General features: G+C 43.4%; 1 protein-coding gene across 4 annotated transcripts in view; it reads left to right on the top strand.

The window, feature by feature from the left end:
* FCHO2 (FCH and mu domain containing endocytic adaptor 2) overlaps nt 1–16,127 on the top strand; it is a 212,763-nt gene extending 196,636 nt beyond the window's left edge. For all 4 annotated transcript variants that reach the window (XM_039543173.1, XM_039543171.1, XM_039543172.1 and 1 more), the window contains 3 exons: nt 4,591–4,655; nt 13,891–14,055; nt 14,356–16,127. In XM_039543173.1, coding sequence (XP_039399107.1) covers nt 4,591–4,655; nt 13,891–14,055; nt 14,356–14,378 — 253 coding nt within the window. In that variant the 3' untranslated portion in view covers nt 14,379–16,127. The remainder of the gene's footprint in view (nt 1–4,590; nt 4,656–13,890; nt 14,056–14,355) is intronic.
* Nucleotides 16,128–16,549: the final 422 nt, after the last annotated feature.

Below are 16,549 nucleotides of genomic sequence, written 5' to 3'. Positions count from 1 at the left end.
ATTCTACAAGCCATTACCCTCTGATCCCACTGATGATTACCAAAAGAAACTACACCATCTGCTCAAAAAACTCCCTGAGAAAGCACAGGAACAGATCTATACAGACACATGCCTGGAACCCCGACCAGGTGTATTCTATTTGCTACCCAAGATCCATAAACCTGGAAATCCTGGACACCCCATCATCTCAAGCATTGGTACTTTAACAGCAGGATTGTCTGGCTATGTGGATTCTCTCCTCAGGCCCTATGCTACCAGCACTCCCAGCTATCTTCGAGACACCACTGACTTCCTGAGGAAACTACAATCCATCAGTGATCTTCCAGAAAACACCATTCTGGCCACTATGGATGTGGAAGCCCTCTACACTAACATTCCACACAAAGATGGACTACAAGCCATCAGGAACAGTATCCCCGATAATATCACGGCTAACCTGGTGGCTGAACTTTGTGATTTTGTCCTCACCCACAACTATTTCACATTTGGGGACAATATATATCTTCAAGTCAGTGGCACTGCTATGGGTACCCGCATGGCCCCTCAGTATGCCAACATCTTTATGGCTGACTTAGAACAACGCTTCCTTAACTCTCGTTCCCTAACGCCCCTACTCTACTTGCGCTACATTGATGACATCTTCATCATCTGGACTCATGGAAAAGAAGCCCTCGAGGAATTCCACCGAGATTTTAACAATTTCCATCCCACCATCAACCTCAGCCTAGACCAATCCACACAAGCGGTCCATTTCCTAGACACTACTGTGCTAATAAACGATGGTCACATAAATACCACCCTATACCGGAAACCCACTGACCGCTATACTTACTTACATGCCTCCAGCTTCCATCCCGGACACACCACACGATCCATTGTCTACAGCCAAGCTCTAAGATACAACCGTATTTGCTCCAATCCCTCAGACAGAGATAAACACCTACAAGATCTCTATCAAGCATTCTTAAACCTACAATACCCACCTGCTGAAGTGAAAAAACAGATTGACAGAGCCAGAAGAGTACCCAGAAGCCACCTACTACAGGACAGGCCTAAAAAAGAAAATAACAGAACACCACTAGCCATCACCTACAGCGCCACACTAAAACCTCTCCAGCGCATCATCAAAGATTTACAACCTATCCTTAGAGATGATCCCTCACTCTCACAGATCTTGGGAGACAAGCCAGTCCTCGCTTATAGACAGCCTCCCAACCTGAAGCAAATACTCACCAGCAACCGCACACCATACAACATAAACACTAACCCAGGAACCTATCCTTGCAACAAAGCCCGATGCCAGCTCTGTCCACATATCCATTCAAGTGACACCATCATAGGACCTAATCACATCAGACACGCCATCAGGGGCTCATACACCTGCACATCTACCAACGTGATATATGCCATCATGTGCCAGCAATGCCCCTCTGCCATGTACATTGGCCAAACCGGACAGTCTCTACGCAAAAGAATAAATGGACACAAATCTGACATCAGGAATCATAACATTCAAAAACCAGTGGGAGAACACTTCAACCTCTCTAACCACTCAGTGACAGACTTGAAGGTGGCAATTTTGCAACAAAAAAACTTCAAAAACAGACTCCAAAGAGAAACTGCTGAACTTGAATTAATATGCAAACTAGATACTATTATCTGTGGGTTAAACAAAGACTGGGAATGGTTGGGTCATTACACCAATTGAATCTATTTCCCTATGTTAAGTTCTCCTCACACCTTCTATGGGCCATCTTAATTATCACTTCAAAAAGTTTTTTTCCTCCTGCTAACGATAGCTCATCTCAATTGATTAGACTCTGCCTGTTGGTATGCATTCATTCATCATTCATTCATGCCCGTCACCCCAACCGGGGTATGGGCCGCCAACAACAGATCTCCATAGTCTTCTATCCTGGGCCATTCGCTCTAGCTGGTTCCAGGTATAGCCCATTTTTTTGCTATCAACCTGAAGGTCGCGTCGCCAGGTATTTCTTGGGCGGCCTCTTTTCCGCTTGCCTTGGGGGTTCCACTGCAGTGCCTGTCTGGTGATGTTGGTTGGCTGCTTGCGTAGTGTATGTCCTATCCAGCCCCACCTTCTCCTTCTAATTTCTTCCTCTGCTGGGAGTTGATGGGTCCTCTCCAAGAGGTGGATGTTACTGATGGTGTCTGGCCAGCGGATCTGGAGAATCCTTCTGAGGCAGCTATTAATGAAGGTCTGGATCTTCCTGGTGGTTGTTTTGGTTGTCCTCCAGGTTTCAGCTCCATACAGTAAGACTGATCCACCTTTTCATGTTCTCTGTATGTATAAATATCCCCTGTCTGTGTGTTCCATTCTATGCATCCGAAGAAGTGAGCTGTAGCTCACGAAAGCTCATGCTTAAATAAATTTGTTAGTCTTTTTAAGGTGCCACAAGTACTCCTGTTTTTTAATATAAAATCATATTACTTAAATCCTTAAATTTGACATATGTTTGCTGCTTTTCATTGTGGTAAGAAAACACAGAGAACGGAAGAATTTTTCATAAAGACAAGTCTGATTTTTTTTTTTTTTTTTTATCTGAACCTTGCCTTGCTTAACAAACAGATGTGGTGCAAGTGCTGTAGTGTTATCTGGATAGTTTCCAGTCTTTCTGGAATTAATCCATTTTTTAATATTGTGCTTTGAGGAAGTACTATAGAAGAATCATTTTAAGTGAAGAAGCTGACAAGATGAATCTTCCTTGTTGTTCAGGCCTGCTATTCTCAAGGAGGGGTACGATTGCCAAATGATTATTAAATTATTCCACTAAGACTATGGCAGCTTTTGCAGCCTGCCTGAATAATGCTTTAATCTCTGAGATGTGCAGAGTATTTCCTAGAGCTGGTCAGAACACTTTGCAAAGATAGAATGTTTCATGAAGGTGTATTGGTTTCCACAAAACCTTTGTTGGGAAGATGTTTGGGTAAAGAAAGAAGGAGAGAGACTCTGGCTAGGTAGTTGGGGGCCGGGGATGCGGAAGACCCAGGTTCAAGTCCCTGATCTGGGGTTGTAGAAGAGTGGACTCAATGCTGGAGCCACCCACCTCCACAGTTGGGTGTGGCATAGCAGACTCTCCTCCTCTAGCACCCCTGCAGTCTGCTGATTCTCATGACTCAGCCCTTTGACCAGGACATGTTTAGTCCCATGCCTCCCAGTGTAACAACAATAACACAGTTGTCCAGTCCCTCTGACTGGTCTGCCACAACAATTCTGGGCTCAGTAGTCAGTACACCCTTTTCTCAGGGCTTCCAGTAGTCCATATCCCCTTCTCCAGGGCTTCACACCACCTCACCACTGGCTGCTGGGGGAGCTCAGGCCTTCCCACTACATTGGGTTCCAGTCCAGGGACCCTAGGACAGGCAATCAAGGTTCACTGTGCCAGACTCCATGCTGCCATCTTCCTGGACTTCTTCCTACTAAGTCTGTCAGCTGGCCTCTCTAAAGTCAGGACTCTCAGCCCCAGCCTCCTCCCCATTAATCCCACACCAGAAGTGCCACTTAATCCAATTTCTGCCCTCCTCAGGCTTGTCCTTTCACCCTCTTACGTTTTCCTTAGTTATTCAGCTGAACACCTCCCACCTCTGAAAGTCCAGATCCTGCCCTTTTATTAGGGCTCACTGCTAGAGCCTGCGCCAGCCTGGTGGCTGCTCCATCTCTCTCCTGGCCTCTTGCCAGCCTTTGCAACTCAGTAGAGGATCCCAGGGCCAACTCTTCCCCGAGTTTCCTCCTTGACCTTCCTGGTCTCTCCACTGTCTAGTCCTGGAGTGACTGCAGAGTTCCTCCTTCTCTCCCTGCAGCCCCCCTTCTGCTCCAGACTTTCTCATTTCATACTACCCACCCAGTTCTTCTCACAGCTGGGACTCATCTTTAATTTGATCTGACCCACCCTCCCGGTGCAGCCAAGTAGCATAACTGCGCCTCAGGTCTACATTAATCCTTTGTTGCTTGTGTGGGGTATACATCCCCATCACAGGTGATCTGGAATTAAAAACTCCATTCTGAATCAGGCAGGGAAGGGACTTGAACCTTTCTCCTGCATACCAGGCCAGTACCCTAACCACCAGGATATAATTTCAAAACCTCAAAAGTTGTCACAAAATGGAATTGTCAGCCTTTGGTCAGCTCTCATATCTACATATAGGTCGGTATGTGCTTTGGATGCTGAAGCTAGTTCTAATGTCTGCTTTGGGCGAACTGTTTTACAGTCCCTCCTCCACCTTCTTCAGCTAGCTGCTTAACCTCTTTTCAGAGATTATCTGTGGGAAGGTAATTTTATGCATGAGAAAATGAGATTACTTTTCAGTAACTTATCTAAATATACTGCCTCCAGAGCCACACTTATCTACTTCAACCTATGCCTCTTTGTAGACTTTTTTCAGACAGCTGAATCTGGGAGAGCGGGGATGGGGGTGAAGGGGTGCCTTTGTATAACCTCTGTCTAAATCGAGTTTAGTACAAGGGTCCCTTCTTAGGGCTAACTGTTTTCCAAGGTCACCAGGTTAAAGGATCTAGGGCAGGAATATATTCTAAAACTTTGTTATTGGTGAGTAACTAGCTTTCTATTTTAGGAATGCAGAACAGATGAAAGCTTTTTGGAAAATATCTGGTATTTCAGAAAAATCAGAGAATGGAGGTAAGTCTGAGTGGGTTTTGCTGATAATTTTATTATATAGAAATAAATTATTTAATTAGAAGAAATACATTTTTATCATTTTCTTTTGTGTTTTACTTTTCCCACTCTGGTGTCTGCACCTTTTTCCATGCTATCTCCGATTCCTGGGTTGCCCTCTCATCTGGTTTACCAAGCTGCCACCACCTCATTCAAATTCATCCTGAAAACTCTCTTTACACAACCCAAAAGCTGAGTTATCAGTCAAAATAAATTAAAAAAAACACTCTACCTTACTTCTCCTGGAAATCCCAGTATGTCATAAGAACTGCCATACTGGGTCAGACCAAAGGTCCATCTAGCCCAGTATCCTGTCTTCCGTCCGTGGCCAATGCCAGCTGCCCCAGAGGGAATGAACAGAACAGGTAATCATCAAGAGATCCATCCCGTCGCCCATTCCCAGCTTCTGGCAAACAATCCTGCTCTCTCTCTCTCTCTCTCTCTGTCTGTCTGATTTAAAACTGCTCAGAATAGGAAGTGTTCATTTTTTGTCTTATAAAGCACCAAGAATGTTGTCAGCACTTAGCAAATAACACAGAAGAAACTGAAACTGTTCCCAGATGCTACTTCCTAATTCTCCTGAAATGCTTATTAAAAAACAACACCTAAATTCTTCAAGATTATAAATGGGTTGTTTTTGAATAAATTTAATCTTAAAATCTTAGGTTAGTTGATTTAGTTTATTTTATTGTTAATTGGAAGCACAAAATGTAGTTGTTAATGAAGCAGCTATTGGAGAAGAAATGGGGAAACTACTTCAGAGTAGCTAGCACAGGGATAGGCAACTTATGGCACGCGTGCCGAAGGCGGCACACGAGCTGATTTTTCAGTGGCACTCTCACTGCCTGGGTCCTGGCCACTAGTCTGGGGGGTTCTGCATTTTAATTTAATTTTAAATTAACCTTCTTAAACATTTTTAAAACCTTATTTACTTAAATACAACAATAGTTTAGTTATATATTCTAGACTTATAGAAAGAGACCTTCTAAAACCATTAACATGTATTACTGGCACGCGAAACCTTAAATTAGAGTGAATAAATGAAGACTCGGCACAGCACTTCTGAAAGGTTGCCGACCCCTGAGCTAGCAGTTCTAATGACTAATCATTGCCATGGATGAGGAAATGTACAGTACATGCCAAGTTTTGCCTGTTTCAGTACCATATGAAAGTGAATAGCTGTTCAAGGAAAGGTAATTTTTAATGCCATTGTTGCATAGTTTAATTGTTGAGCTAAGCAGAAAGTGTACAATAGCTGGATAAATATTAGTTATTAAGATCACATTCTGCATTTTATGTAACTTACAATTTTATTAACCTGGGACAGGAGCATGAATCAGCAATAGAGAGAGTCAAAAGAATACACTGAAATTGGTAGTCTAGAATTTCTCTTTTGTTGCTTGCTCACTCCATCCATTTTTAACTTGATTTTCTGTCCATGTCTGACACATTCTGTCCATTTCCAAATATTCTTCTTCAAGTGATTGCTCAGGTGCATTCCACAATAGGCGTGCATGCTCACCACGTGCACCGGTGCCGGAAGTTTTTCCCTTAGCAATACCTGTAGGAGAGCGCCCCTAGCAACGCCTGGAGTGGTGCCGCATGCTCCCCCAACCCTCAGTTCCTTCTTGCTGCCCGTGAAGGTGCTTTGGAACTGCTCTGCTCCAGCTCTGCTGTATCTTTCCCTCTTTGGACTTTGTTAGTTCGTAGTTAGTAGTACCTGCAGTTACCAAAAAAAAAAAAAAAAAAGTTTAGTTACAAAAGTTAAGTGCACCCGGGTCAGGGCATGCCCCGCGCTTTAAGTCGTGCAACACTCGCAAACAGCCTATGCCTGTGAGTGACCCACACGTGGACTGTTTACACTGTCTGGGGGAAACCCATCTCAGCGACCGCTGCAAAATTTGCAGATCCTTCAAACCTCGGACCAAGAAGGGGCGGTACACACCGCTCTGAGTCAGCACTGTGGCATCGCTGCACGCAACCCAGTGGTGCCCTCCACCGGTCAGCACTGCTCTCCGTCCACGGGACACTCTAAAAAGGCTAAGAAGAGGTCTTCTCTGCCAAGGCACCGGAGCAAAGCTAGGGGAGAGACTAGACCCGCACTGGGCAGCTCTCGATCCCCATTGGCCTCGCGACCTCCGACTCAAGTTGAGTGGAGTAGCCCAGCCCACTCCGAGCCAACCTCCCCGGATGCCAGTGGCCACATTCGGGTGCCTTCCACACCAGAGACCCTGCAGGCAGCTCGAGACATTATGTCTCTACTGGTACTGGTTGCACCGCTGTCAACAGCTCCCCGGTCCAGAGGCAAGCCACCACTCGGACCCCCACAGTCGCCGCCTGAATGGTACCGCTCATGGTTGAGGGAAGGTTCCCGATGCTGTCATCAGCACAATGACCGTCCCACGCACGGCCCGCACTATCCCCGTCAACCCCCAACAAGTTGTCTGGCTGGGTGCCAAGCAGGAGGGGTTCAAGGCACCGCTCCACCTTGAGGGAACGCAGACCTCGCGTTGAGAGCATGCCCTGCCAAGACCAGGACATACAGCACTGGAGGTCGTTATCTCCAAGAAGCTATCATAGCCCCTTGCAGTACAGACATCGACGCCGTTCCCTCTCTTCCTCCCATTCAAGGTCCCCGCCACAGCACCACTCCCGCAGCCCCAGGCATCAGTCACTGGCACCCCAAAGTCGCCGATCCGCCCATCGGAGCCATTCGCGGAGCAGCCGCTAAAGATGGTACTCCCATTCCTCCACACAGGGATCGCGGTCTCGTGTTCAGCACCACTCCTGACACCGTCACTCGTCCCAGTCCCAGGACAGTGGTAGATCATATGCCAGCCTGGCCTCCCTTCAAAGTCAACAGTTGGTGGACCAGGTGAGTCAGTCCGCTGTGACGGTGCCACAGCAGGTGCAGTGGCATCGGGCTCCCTAGCCAGCGCTGTGGGCCCCGTGGTGGCTTGCTCGGTGGCCGGAGCCTCGGGGATGACCATCAGCCTCCCTCTCTCGGCTTCCCAGAAAAGGGTCAGCGGAGCGCTCATCCCCAGTCCTGCACTTAGAAGGGGACCAAGTGGTGGGACCTGCGGCATAGGTGGGGACGCAGAGCACCGCACCCCCATCATCCTTTCCTGATGAGGCGATCACGGCCCCTCCTTCTCCCATCCCGCAGGAAGACACAAAAGCTCACCGGGAACTGTTGAAAAGGGTGGCATCAAGCCTCAACCTACAAGATGAGGAGGTGGAGGAACCCTCAGATTCCCTCTTCAATGTTCTCCTGGCTTTGGCACTGGCCAGGGTGGCTCTCCCACTCCATGAAGGGATGGCAAAGATCTCAAACACCCTGTGGCAAGCCCCGGCTTCCTTGCCCACCATCTCTAAGAGGGCAGAAGGGAAGTATTTTGTGCCCGCCAAGGGGCATGAATATCTGTATACCCACCCCGCCCCCACCTCTCTAGTGGTCAAGGCGGTCAACCGTAGGGAGCATCAAGGTCAACCCGCTCCTACTCCTAAGAATAAGGACTCCAAGGAAACTGGATTTATTCGGTAAAAAGGTGTATTCATTCTCAAGCTTCCAACTGAGGGCAGCAAACCACCAAGCCTTGCTGGGTAGATACGACTTCAGTTTGTGGGGCTCACTGCCCAGATTTGCAGACGCCCTCCAGGAGCGTGATAAGGAGGAGTTTAAGGCTCTGGTTGAGGAGGGCATGGCTGCCATCAGGGAGGCCCTTCAGGCAGCCTAAGACACTGCGGATATGGCTGCAAGGTCCACGGCCTCTGTGGGGGGGAGCGATAGCTCAGTGGTTTGAGCATTGGCCTGCGAAACCCAGGGTTGTGAGTTCAATCCTTGAGGAGGCCATTTAGGGATCTGGGGCAAAAATCTGTCAGGGGATTGGTCCTGCTTTGAGCAGGGGGTTGGACTAGATGACCTCCTGAGGTCCCTTCCAACCCTGATAGTCTATGAGGAGAGCGTCATGGCTCCTGCTGTCTGGATTATCCAGCAAGGCACAGAACTCCTTGCAGGACCTTCCGTTCGATGGCAAGGCCCTGTTTGCAGAACAGACAGATGTGAAGTTACAGTCTGAAGGACTCCTGTACAACATTAAAGACCCTCAGTCTCTACCAAGTTCAAACCGCAGCAGGCTCCCACTCCAGATACAAGCCCCCTTATAAAAAGGTGGGCCACTGATCAGGGTGTCTCGCCAGTGGCTGCTCCGATCCAGCTTATACTAGACTATCTCCTTCATCTTAGAGCCCAGGGCCTAGCGCCCTCGTCAGTCAAGATGCACCTGGCAGCCATAATGGCCTTCCACCTGCCAGTGCAGGGCCACACAATATTCTCTTATGCCATGACCAGTCAATTCCTTAAGGGCTTAGATCACCTTTTTCCATATGTTAGACCCCCCCCCCCCCCAGGTTCCCCAGTGGGACCTGAACCTGGTGCTGGCCAGGCTAACTGGACCTCCACGTGAGCCGCTTGCTACATGCTCCCAAGTCACACCTCTCATGGAAAGTAGCCTTTCTGGTGGTGATCATGTCTGCTAGATGGGTCTCAGAGCTCTGGGCCCTGACTGCCGAACCCCCGTACACGGTGTTCCATAAGGATAAGGTCCAGCTCTGCCCACACCCTTCATTCCTCCCCAAGGTTGTCTCCGCTTATCATATGGGCCAGGACATTTTTCCTGTCAGTGCTCTGTCCCAAACCCCGGGTGTCCAGTGAGGAGCACCACCTCCACATGCTGGATGTGAGATGGGCTATGGCTTTTTACCTGGAATGTACAAAACTGTTCAGGAGATTTTCCAAACTGTTGTTCGCCACGGCTGAACACATGAAAGGTCAGCCAATCTCCACTCAGCGGCTCTCCAACTGGATCACCTTGTGTATCCATACTTGTTATGACCTGGCGGGAGTTTCCCTGCCGCCAATTGTGAGGGCGCACTCAACTAGGGCGCAAGCCTCGTCAGCTGCCTTTCTGGCCCACATCTCTATTCAGGACATTTGTAGGGCTGCCACATGGTCATCGGTTCACACGTTTACCTCGCATTATGAGATCGTCTCCCAAACCAGGGAGGACGCCATTTTCGGCAAGGCAGTGCTCCGTCCCAACTGTCTGTAAATGCCTACCTACCTCCAACAGATATAGCTTGGAATCACCTATTGTGGAATACACATGAGCAATCACTTGAAGAAGAAAAGACAGTTACCTTTCCGTAACTGGTGTTCTTTGAGATGTGTTGCTCATGTCCATTCCACATCCTGCCCTCCTTCCCCTCTGTTGGAGTTGTCTGGCAAGAAGGAACTGAGAGTGGGGGGAGAGCGCAGCACCCCTTATACCGTGCCATAACCGCGCCACTCCAGGGGTCGCTAGGGGTGCTCCCCTGTGGGTACTGCTAAGGGGAAAACTTCCGGCACTGGTGCACGGGGCAAGTACGCACTCCTATTGTGGAATGGACACGAGCAACACATCTTGAAGAACATCAGTTACGGAAAGATAACTGTAATTTTTTTCCTCATTTTTGTCAATGGTTTTTTTCTCGCTCTTCTTTCTGTCCACTTACTTTCTAAAGCAGTATCTCCTATGTCATCTAATTCTAAGGTGCCAATATCTATGGCATATAAGCATCACCGCTTAGATACTAAGGAGGGAGGAAAGATGCCATAGCATGAGTCAATCTACCTCTCATTTTCATTCATATTTACCTCATACTCTGTTCACCTTTTCCTTGCTCTGTCCCATATGCCATTGTCTCAATACCCATTGCTCCTGTTCTGATGTTTCCTCAACTTTGTCATGCTGACATCTGTATTCCATTGTCTTCCCACATTCTTACCCCTTTATCTTTCTATATAAATAATAATATTCAGCACTTGCTACGTAGCAGTTGATAAATATTAACTATTTGTCACACCACTTATGAGGTAGGAAAAAATTGTATTATCCCAGTTTTACAGATAGTGGAAACTAAGACATAAAAGTTAAGTAGCTTGACCAAGGCCACAAAGAGAGAGAGATTTCTAATACCAGAATAAAATGCTGGAGTTCTTTGCTCTGTCCAGTGTTTAATGTGTTAGAACATGTTGCAGTTTCTTGTGGCCAAACACCATGTTGGCTGTGCAGCTGCAAGGATCTGCCCCGTGGTCAGGTAGTTTGTAGCAGTTGAGTCAGCAAACATACACATGAAAAATAGAAGAAGTTTGTCATCAGATTTAAAAGTACTTTGCAAAGGTGGATACTGTTATGGGAAAGTGCATATAAATTGACTTGCCAAGTATGTGTCAGAGTTAGTGGCAGAGGTGGGAATTGCTTTTAAGGCCAGAAGAGGTACAGTTGGGATCAGGTAGCATGACCTTCTGTATAACACAGGCCAGTAATACCTGCATCAAGCCCAGTAAGATTTTCAGCGATGTCAAACACCCACAGCTCCTGTTGACTTCAAAGAGAAAATATGTGGACTGGGAATAATTAACTTCCAAAAGGGAGACTTATTTAATTTTGATGGGACTAGTAGAAGTCATTGAGTGCTCCTTTTCCCTCCTATTCTATAATATGAAAACAAGGGAATGCTTCTTTAGAACTAAAAGAAAGGAAATAAATGTTTGTTCACTGTATATTGAACATGAGAATTCACTGTCCCAGTGGCCTTGTCTACACTAGAAAAATATATAAGCATGTTTCTGAAGTGGCACAGTTCCCTTATCTACATTACAGCATTTTCCAATGGAGCTCCACTGGCCCAGAAAATGTTTACAAGTTTTGCCAGTGTAGGTGCACCCAGTCCATTGAGACAAACACTGATTAGATTTAGATACTTCCTTCCTTCCTTTGTAAAGCGCTTTGAGATCTGCTGATGAAGTGCACTTTATAAGAACTGTTGTATTAATTTAGAATGAAATAATTGGACCCAGAGATGATAACGAGATGCTGAAACTGCCAAACATTGAACAATTTTACACAAGGTTCAGGGTTTGGGTATACAGATTCCTCAGTCTACTTAGTACCAGGGCAAACACCATTAAAAATCCTTTTAAACCTTTTATTAAAGATAGAGAAAAAGAAGGAAAATCAGTTAAAGCATTTGAAATGTAGAGTGTTCAGTAAGGCTTTCACTTTCACAGTATCCCTTGTTTCCTTTCCCTGTAGATTAAGGAGGAAAAAAACCCTTGTTTCACAGTCCCTTATATAGCAATAACTGTCCTTTTGGGGAGGAAAGAAAAAAGATTAGTTGAGATGAGTTGGAGCTGTTGTTATTGCTGCTGCTGTTAAAGTCCAATCCTGTTTCCTAGAAGACAAAAGAAGACAAACACACAAAAGGGGAGAGAAAAGAGCAGCACAGGTAGAAAACCCAGCTTCTGTCTCTGGTGTTTACTTTTACTTGCAGCCTCCCTGCTGGAGAAACACAGGCATAACACAAGATCTTATCAGCCACTCCAAAACCAGGCAAACTTGTATCAGCATGGGGTTGTTTAGAGCAGGGGTTCTCAGACTTTTGTACTGGTGAGCCCTTTCACACAGCAAGCCTCTGAGTCCGACCTCCTCCTCTCCCCCCCCCCCCTAAATTAAAACCATTTTTTAATATATTTAACACCATTATAAATGCTGAAGGCAAAGCGGGGTTTGGGGTGGAGGCTGACAGCTCACGACCCCCCAAGTCATAACCTTGCGACCCCCTGAGGGGTCCCGACCCCCCGTTTGAGAACCCTGGTTTAGAGCATTGCTTTTAGCTGCCTTTCTGGTTAGAGGCTTACAGCAGTGTTGCAAACTATACAGTCTTGAGTGGCTAAGCCAGACTCCTATAAACAGAAGGAAAAACAAGAGAGAAGAAAGAGAAGCAATAAGATAGCTAAGGAAAAGGATTGTGTGTGGTCAGACCAAGTCTCACATCCTAGGTAGTATTTGAGATTAAGCCAGAGCTCCTGGAGGTGATGATATCATCTGGGTCCCTCTTGTGGCACAGTCTGGTCACATCTCTTAGGGATTATCTACACACACAGCGCTGCAGCAGCACCAATGCAGCACTTAGTGAAGATGCTAGTACACTCACAGGAGAGGTTCTCCCATCAGCTAGGTACTCCACTTCCCCAAGAGAAACCCTCCTGTCGACATAGCACTGTTTACACCAGGAGTTAATTTGGTATGACTGCATTGCTCAGGGATGTGGATTTTCCACACCCAAGTGACATAGTCATACCAACATAAATCTGTAGTGTAGACCAAGCTTTAGGATTAGGATGATGAAGGCACAGTGGTGTCGCACTGGATTCTGGGGTCAGAGGAGAACGTGGATGGGGGCAGCCACAATGGTAAAGCTTGCTGCAACAGTTGTTGGCAGACAGCTGTGGGGGTTTTTGCTAATTTTATCAGTTTTTTTCTCTCTCTCTTTGAGAGCCCCAAAAGGGAATGATGAGTGGAATAGCCCATCCTCTCATTATTTTGTCCACTCATTAGGCCTAATTTCTGACACACTAATTTTGGTCGTCTGATGTTTGGATCCACACTTTTATTTACCAGGCATGAATTTAACACAGTCCTTCAGTTATAAAAGTAGGTCTTTTTGTGTGGACTAATTCTGTTTTTCTATCTCCATTTTGCACTTTTTCCCATTGACAGGTGGTGTTATAGTTTACTGTGATATTTTATGAACCTTTACCCACTTTTCACAGTTGAGTTTACAGCTAGGGTAAATTTGTATACACAATTATTACAATATAATCCCTCTATTGTATTATTGTGTAATCCTGTCATTGGAGATTTTTAAGAAGAACCTGGACAAACACCTGTCATAGATGGTCTTGGTTTACTTGGACCTGATAACCTATCAACGTCCATACCAGCCTGTGTTTCTATGATTCTATATGATTAGCAACATTTGCAGATCAACAAGCTTAAACAGTTATTATAGGAGACTCAAATACATTTCAGGTGATTGATCACCTGAAGCTCAGGAAGAAAATTTTTCTCCACATAAAGCTATGTAGATTATGTGCTGCCTTTCTCTGAAGCATCCTTATATATTAGTTGCTGCCTTAATCAGAATACTGGACAAATAGACCAATTATGTGATTTGTTATGGAAATGTGTATATATATTACTACACTCCCAGAAATTAGAGATATTTATATTAGTGCACTGCCTATTGCTTGTGTTTTGTGAGAGAGTTTTATTTTATAATCTCAATCCATTTAATTTTGTCATTATTTTTATAGGTTCTGGATCCCTAAGGGCAAAATTTGATCTGTTAGAAGGACCCAGTAAAGCAGCTACACTTGCAGTGCAATTCATTAGTGAAGGAAGCACCCTTTCAGGTGTAGATGTAGAGCTAGTAGGCACTGGCTACCGGCTTTCCCTAGTTAAGAAGAGATTTGCCACTGGTAAGAAATTGAGATTTTTATATTTTTGAACTAACATGATTTACTAATGTAACTCTGACTCTTCTAATTATCTGTATGGAGCATTTTTATACTTTGTCTACTAATTATCTGGTATATAAGCATGGAGTACTTATGCAATGCATAATGGAAGTAGTTATTGGTGCTTACTATAGATGAAAACAAAAACGCTGTTTCCAGGAAAATACTGAAACTTTCCTTTAATGTTTTGTGGTCTTGTTTATTGTAAAACATAATTACTGTAAGTATTATAATTGCAAGAGGTTACTTATATTTTTTCAGGACGATATATGGCAGATTGCTGATGAACCTGTGGAAATCATTGAATCAAAGGAGCATAAGAAGCTAACTCTATTTTCTCTACCTTTCAAACACTATTTTAACATGCATTACTTTTTTTAAACTTTGACCTGTTTTACAAAATAAAAAAAATGCACTTTTTTAAAGAAGTCATTTTGGGGGAAAAAAATATTACTTTATAATAGCACTGAAGTGAACTTCAACACTGTTTGTAAATGATCAACTGCAATCTTTAGGGAACTTGTTTATTCAGATTTTAGTAAATTTATATGAACTAAATCAAAATACTAATCATTAGCTATATTGAAAATGTATGAAACTATATTATACTGTAAACATTAAACTTAAAAAAGTAGGAGAGCAAGCACAAAATATTTTAGCTTTGCATAAATAATATTCATATATATCTGTGTCCTTAATTGCCATTGTGCAAAGCAAACAGAGGCAAAGATAATCTCTCCGCCCACTTATGTTACATTTATGTGCTATAAAATCAGTTGTTAGAAAGAGATGTATACAAAAAGTATGTGATTCCCATGTACCATATATTAAAGTGTAAATTGTTTTATATGTAAGATTTAATTTTTTTTCTTAAGTGCAATGTGTTGTTAAAAATTGCAAAAGACAGCAGAAATACTTACTTCTGCTGTTAGTAAATTTTATGGGAATTGTGATCGTTTGAATTAATGCTGTAGACTTAATTTATTTTTATATGGATTACATAACATGTGTGCCTTTTTTTAAACTGCCTGTCCAATTTGTTGTTGATGTGCCTCACTTCCTTTCTCAGTCTGGCTCTTCCATACCATGGTGTATGTAATGCATAGAACTTCATAAAATTCCTTTGAGTGGAATTTAGAAAGTATATTTACAATAACTGGAGGTTGCTTTGTAAAATGTTTAAAATACTGGATTACTTCCTTATGGGGTAATTGCAATAAATGTAGCCATTGTAGAGGGAAATGAATAGCGCAAGACTTTAATATAATTACAGAAAAACTCAGTGTCAAAGTTTCAACTTTAATCTCACCAAAGATGTGTGAATTCTGAAGATGCATAAAGAATTATAAAAACAGGCTAATTTTTAAAACAAATGTAGCATTTCCCTTCACTCTGACTACTAAGTTGTTGAAAATTTAAGTGCTTTATGGACTTGTGATATGAATGTAAACGTTGTGCTTTGTGAGGAATAGCATTTTAGAAAGGTATATTTTTGGTAGCAGCAAGAAAAGTGCTGTCATTTGCATTATTAATTTAAGCTTCACTGAAAAACTACCACTTTGTATGTTTGTATTGTCACTAATCTATTTGCCATATGCAAAATATAGGGAAGTGATCTGAAGTGACACATTGGTAGTATTTCTTAAAACTGGTTAGTAACTTCAAAAATCTGTTATGTATTGTGCTATTGTTAAACAAGTCCTTATTAAGTGCAGAAATCAAATGTTTTGGGGCAGAATAATTTAATAACCTGAAAATGGGAACTATATATTATAATTCTGAATACCAATGTCTATTCAGATTATATACTGGAAGCAATAATAAATTGTTTTGTTTGTGTAATAATTCAGGTAAAACCACTAACAAATTGGACTGCTAAGCTTTACACAGATGAATTTTCAGGACACTTATGTAAGTTCTGATTCACACTACAGACAAAAGAGTCCATTGTTAAACAATATACAGTACAGTATGTGCTTTTTATACATATTCCTTGTTATAACAAACCTGAATTAAATTTGACTGGAGCAGTACATATGGCTCTTAATTTGCTAAAATATTACTCTTTACTGAATAATGAACATAACTAGAATATCTAATTCTTATTGTAATTGGCATTTAAAATGGTACAATCTTTTACTGGAATCTTAATTGTAATTTGCTTTGCAATCAAACTGTGTGTTTAACCTGATAGTTATTTTATTATTGAAATCCAAGAATTATTTTACTCTCCATTTTTAATCAAGTATTACTTACATTTCTAAATTAATGAAGTAGTTAAGTTTCAACAATTTAAACTAGCATTCATACCAGGTGATAAAACATACATTTATAATGGGTACAGGTTACAATTTTGAAGCCATACAAATTTATATAGACTTTTTGTAGAGAAATCCATCAACAGTGTAAAAAAAAAAAAAAGATATTTGATGAGAAATGTATGTAGCAAGCTGGT

This window comes from Mauremys reevesii, linkage group 6 (assembly GCF_016161935.1).
Source record: "Mauremys reevesii isolate NIE-2019 linkage group 6, ASM1616193v1, whole genome shotgun sequence".
In the NCBI taxonomy this organism is placed as follows: domain Eukaryota; kingdom Metazoa; phylum Chordata; order Testudines; family Geoemydidae; genus Mauremys; species Mauremys reevesii.
This window is presented reverse-complemented; position numbering and strand designations above follow the sequence as displayed.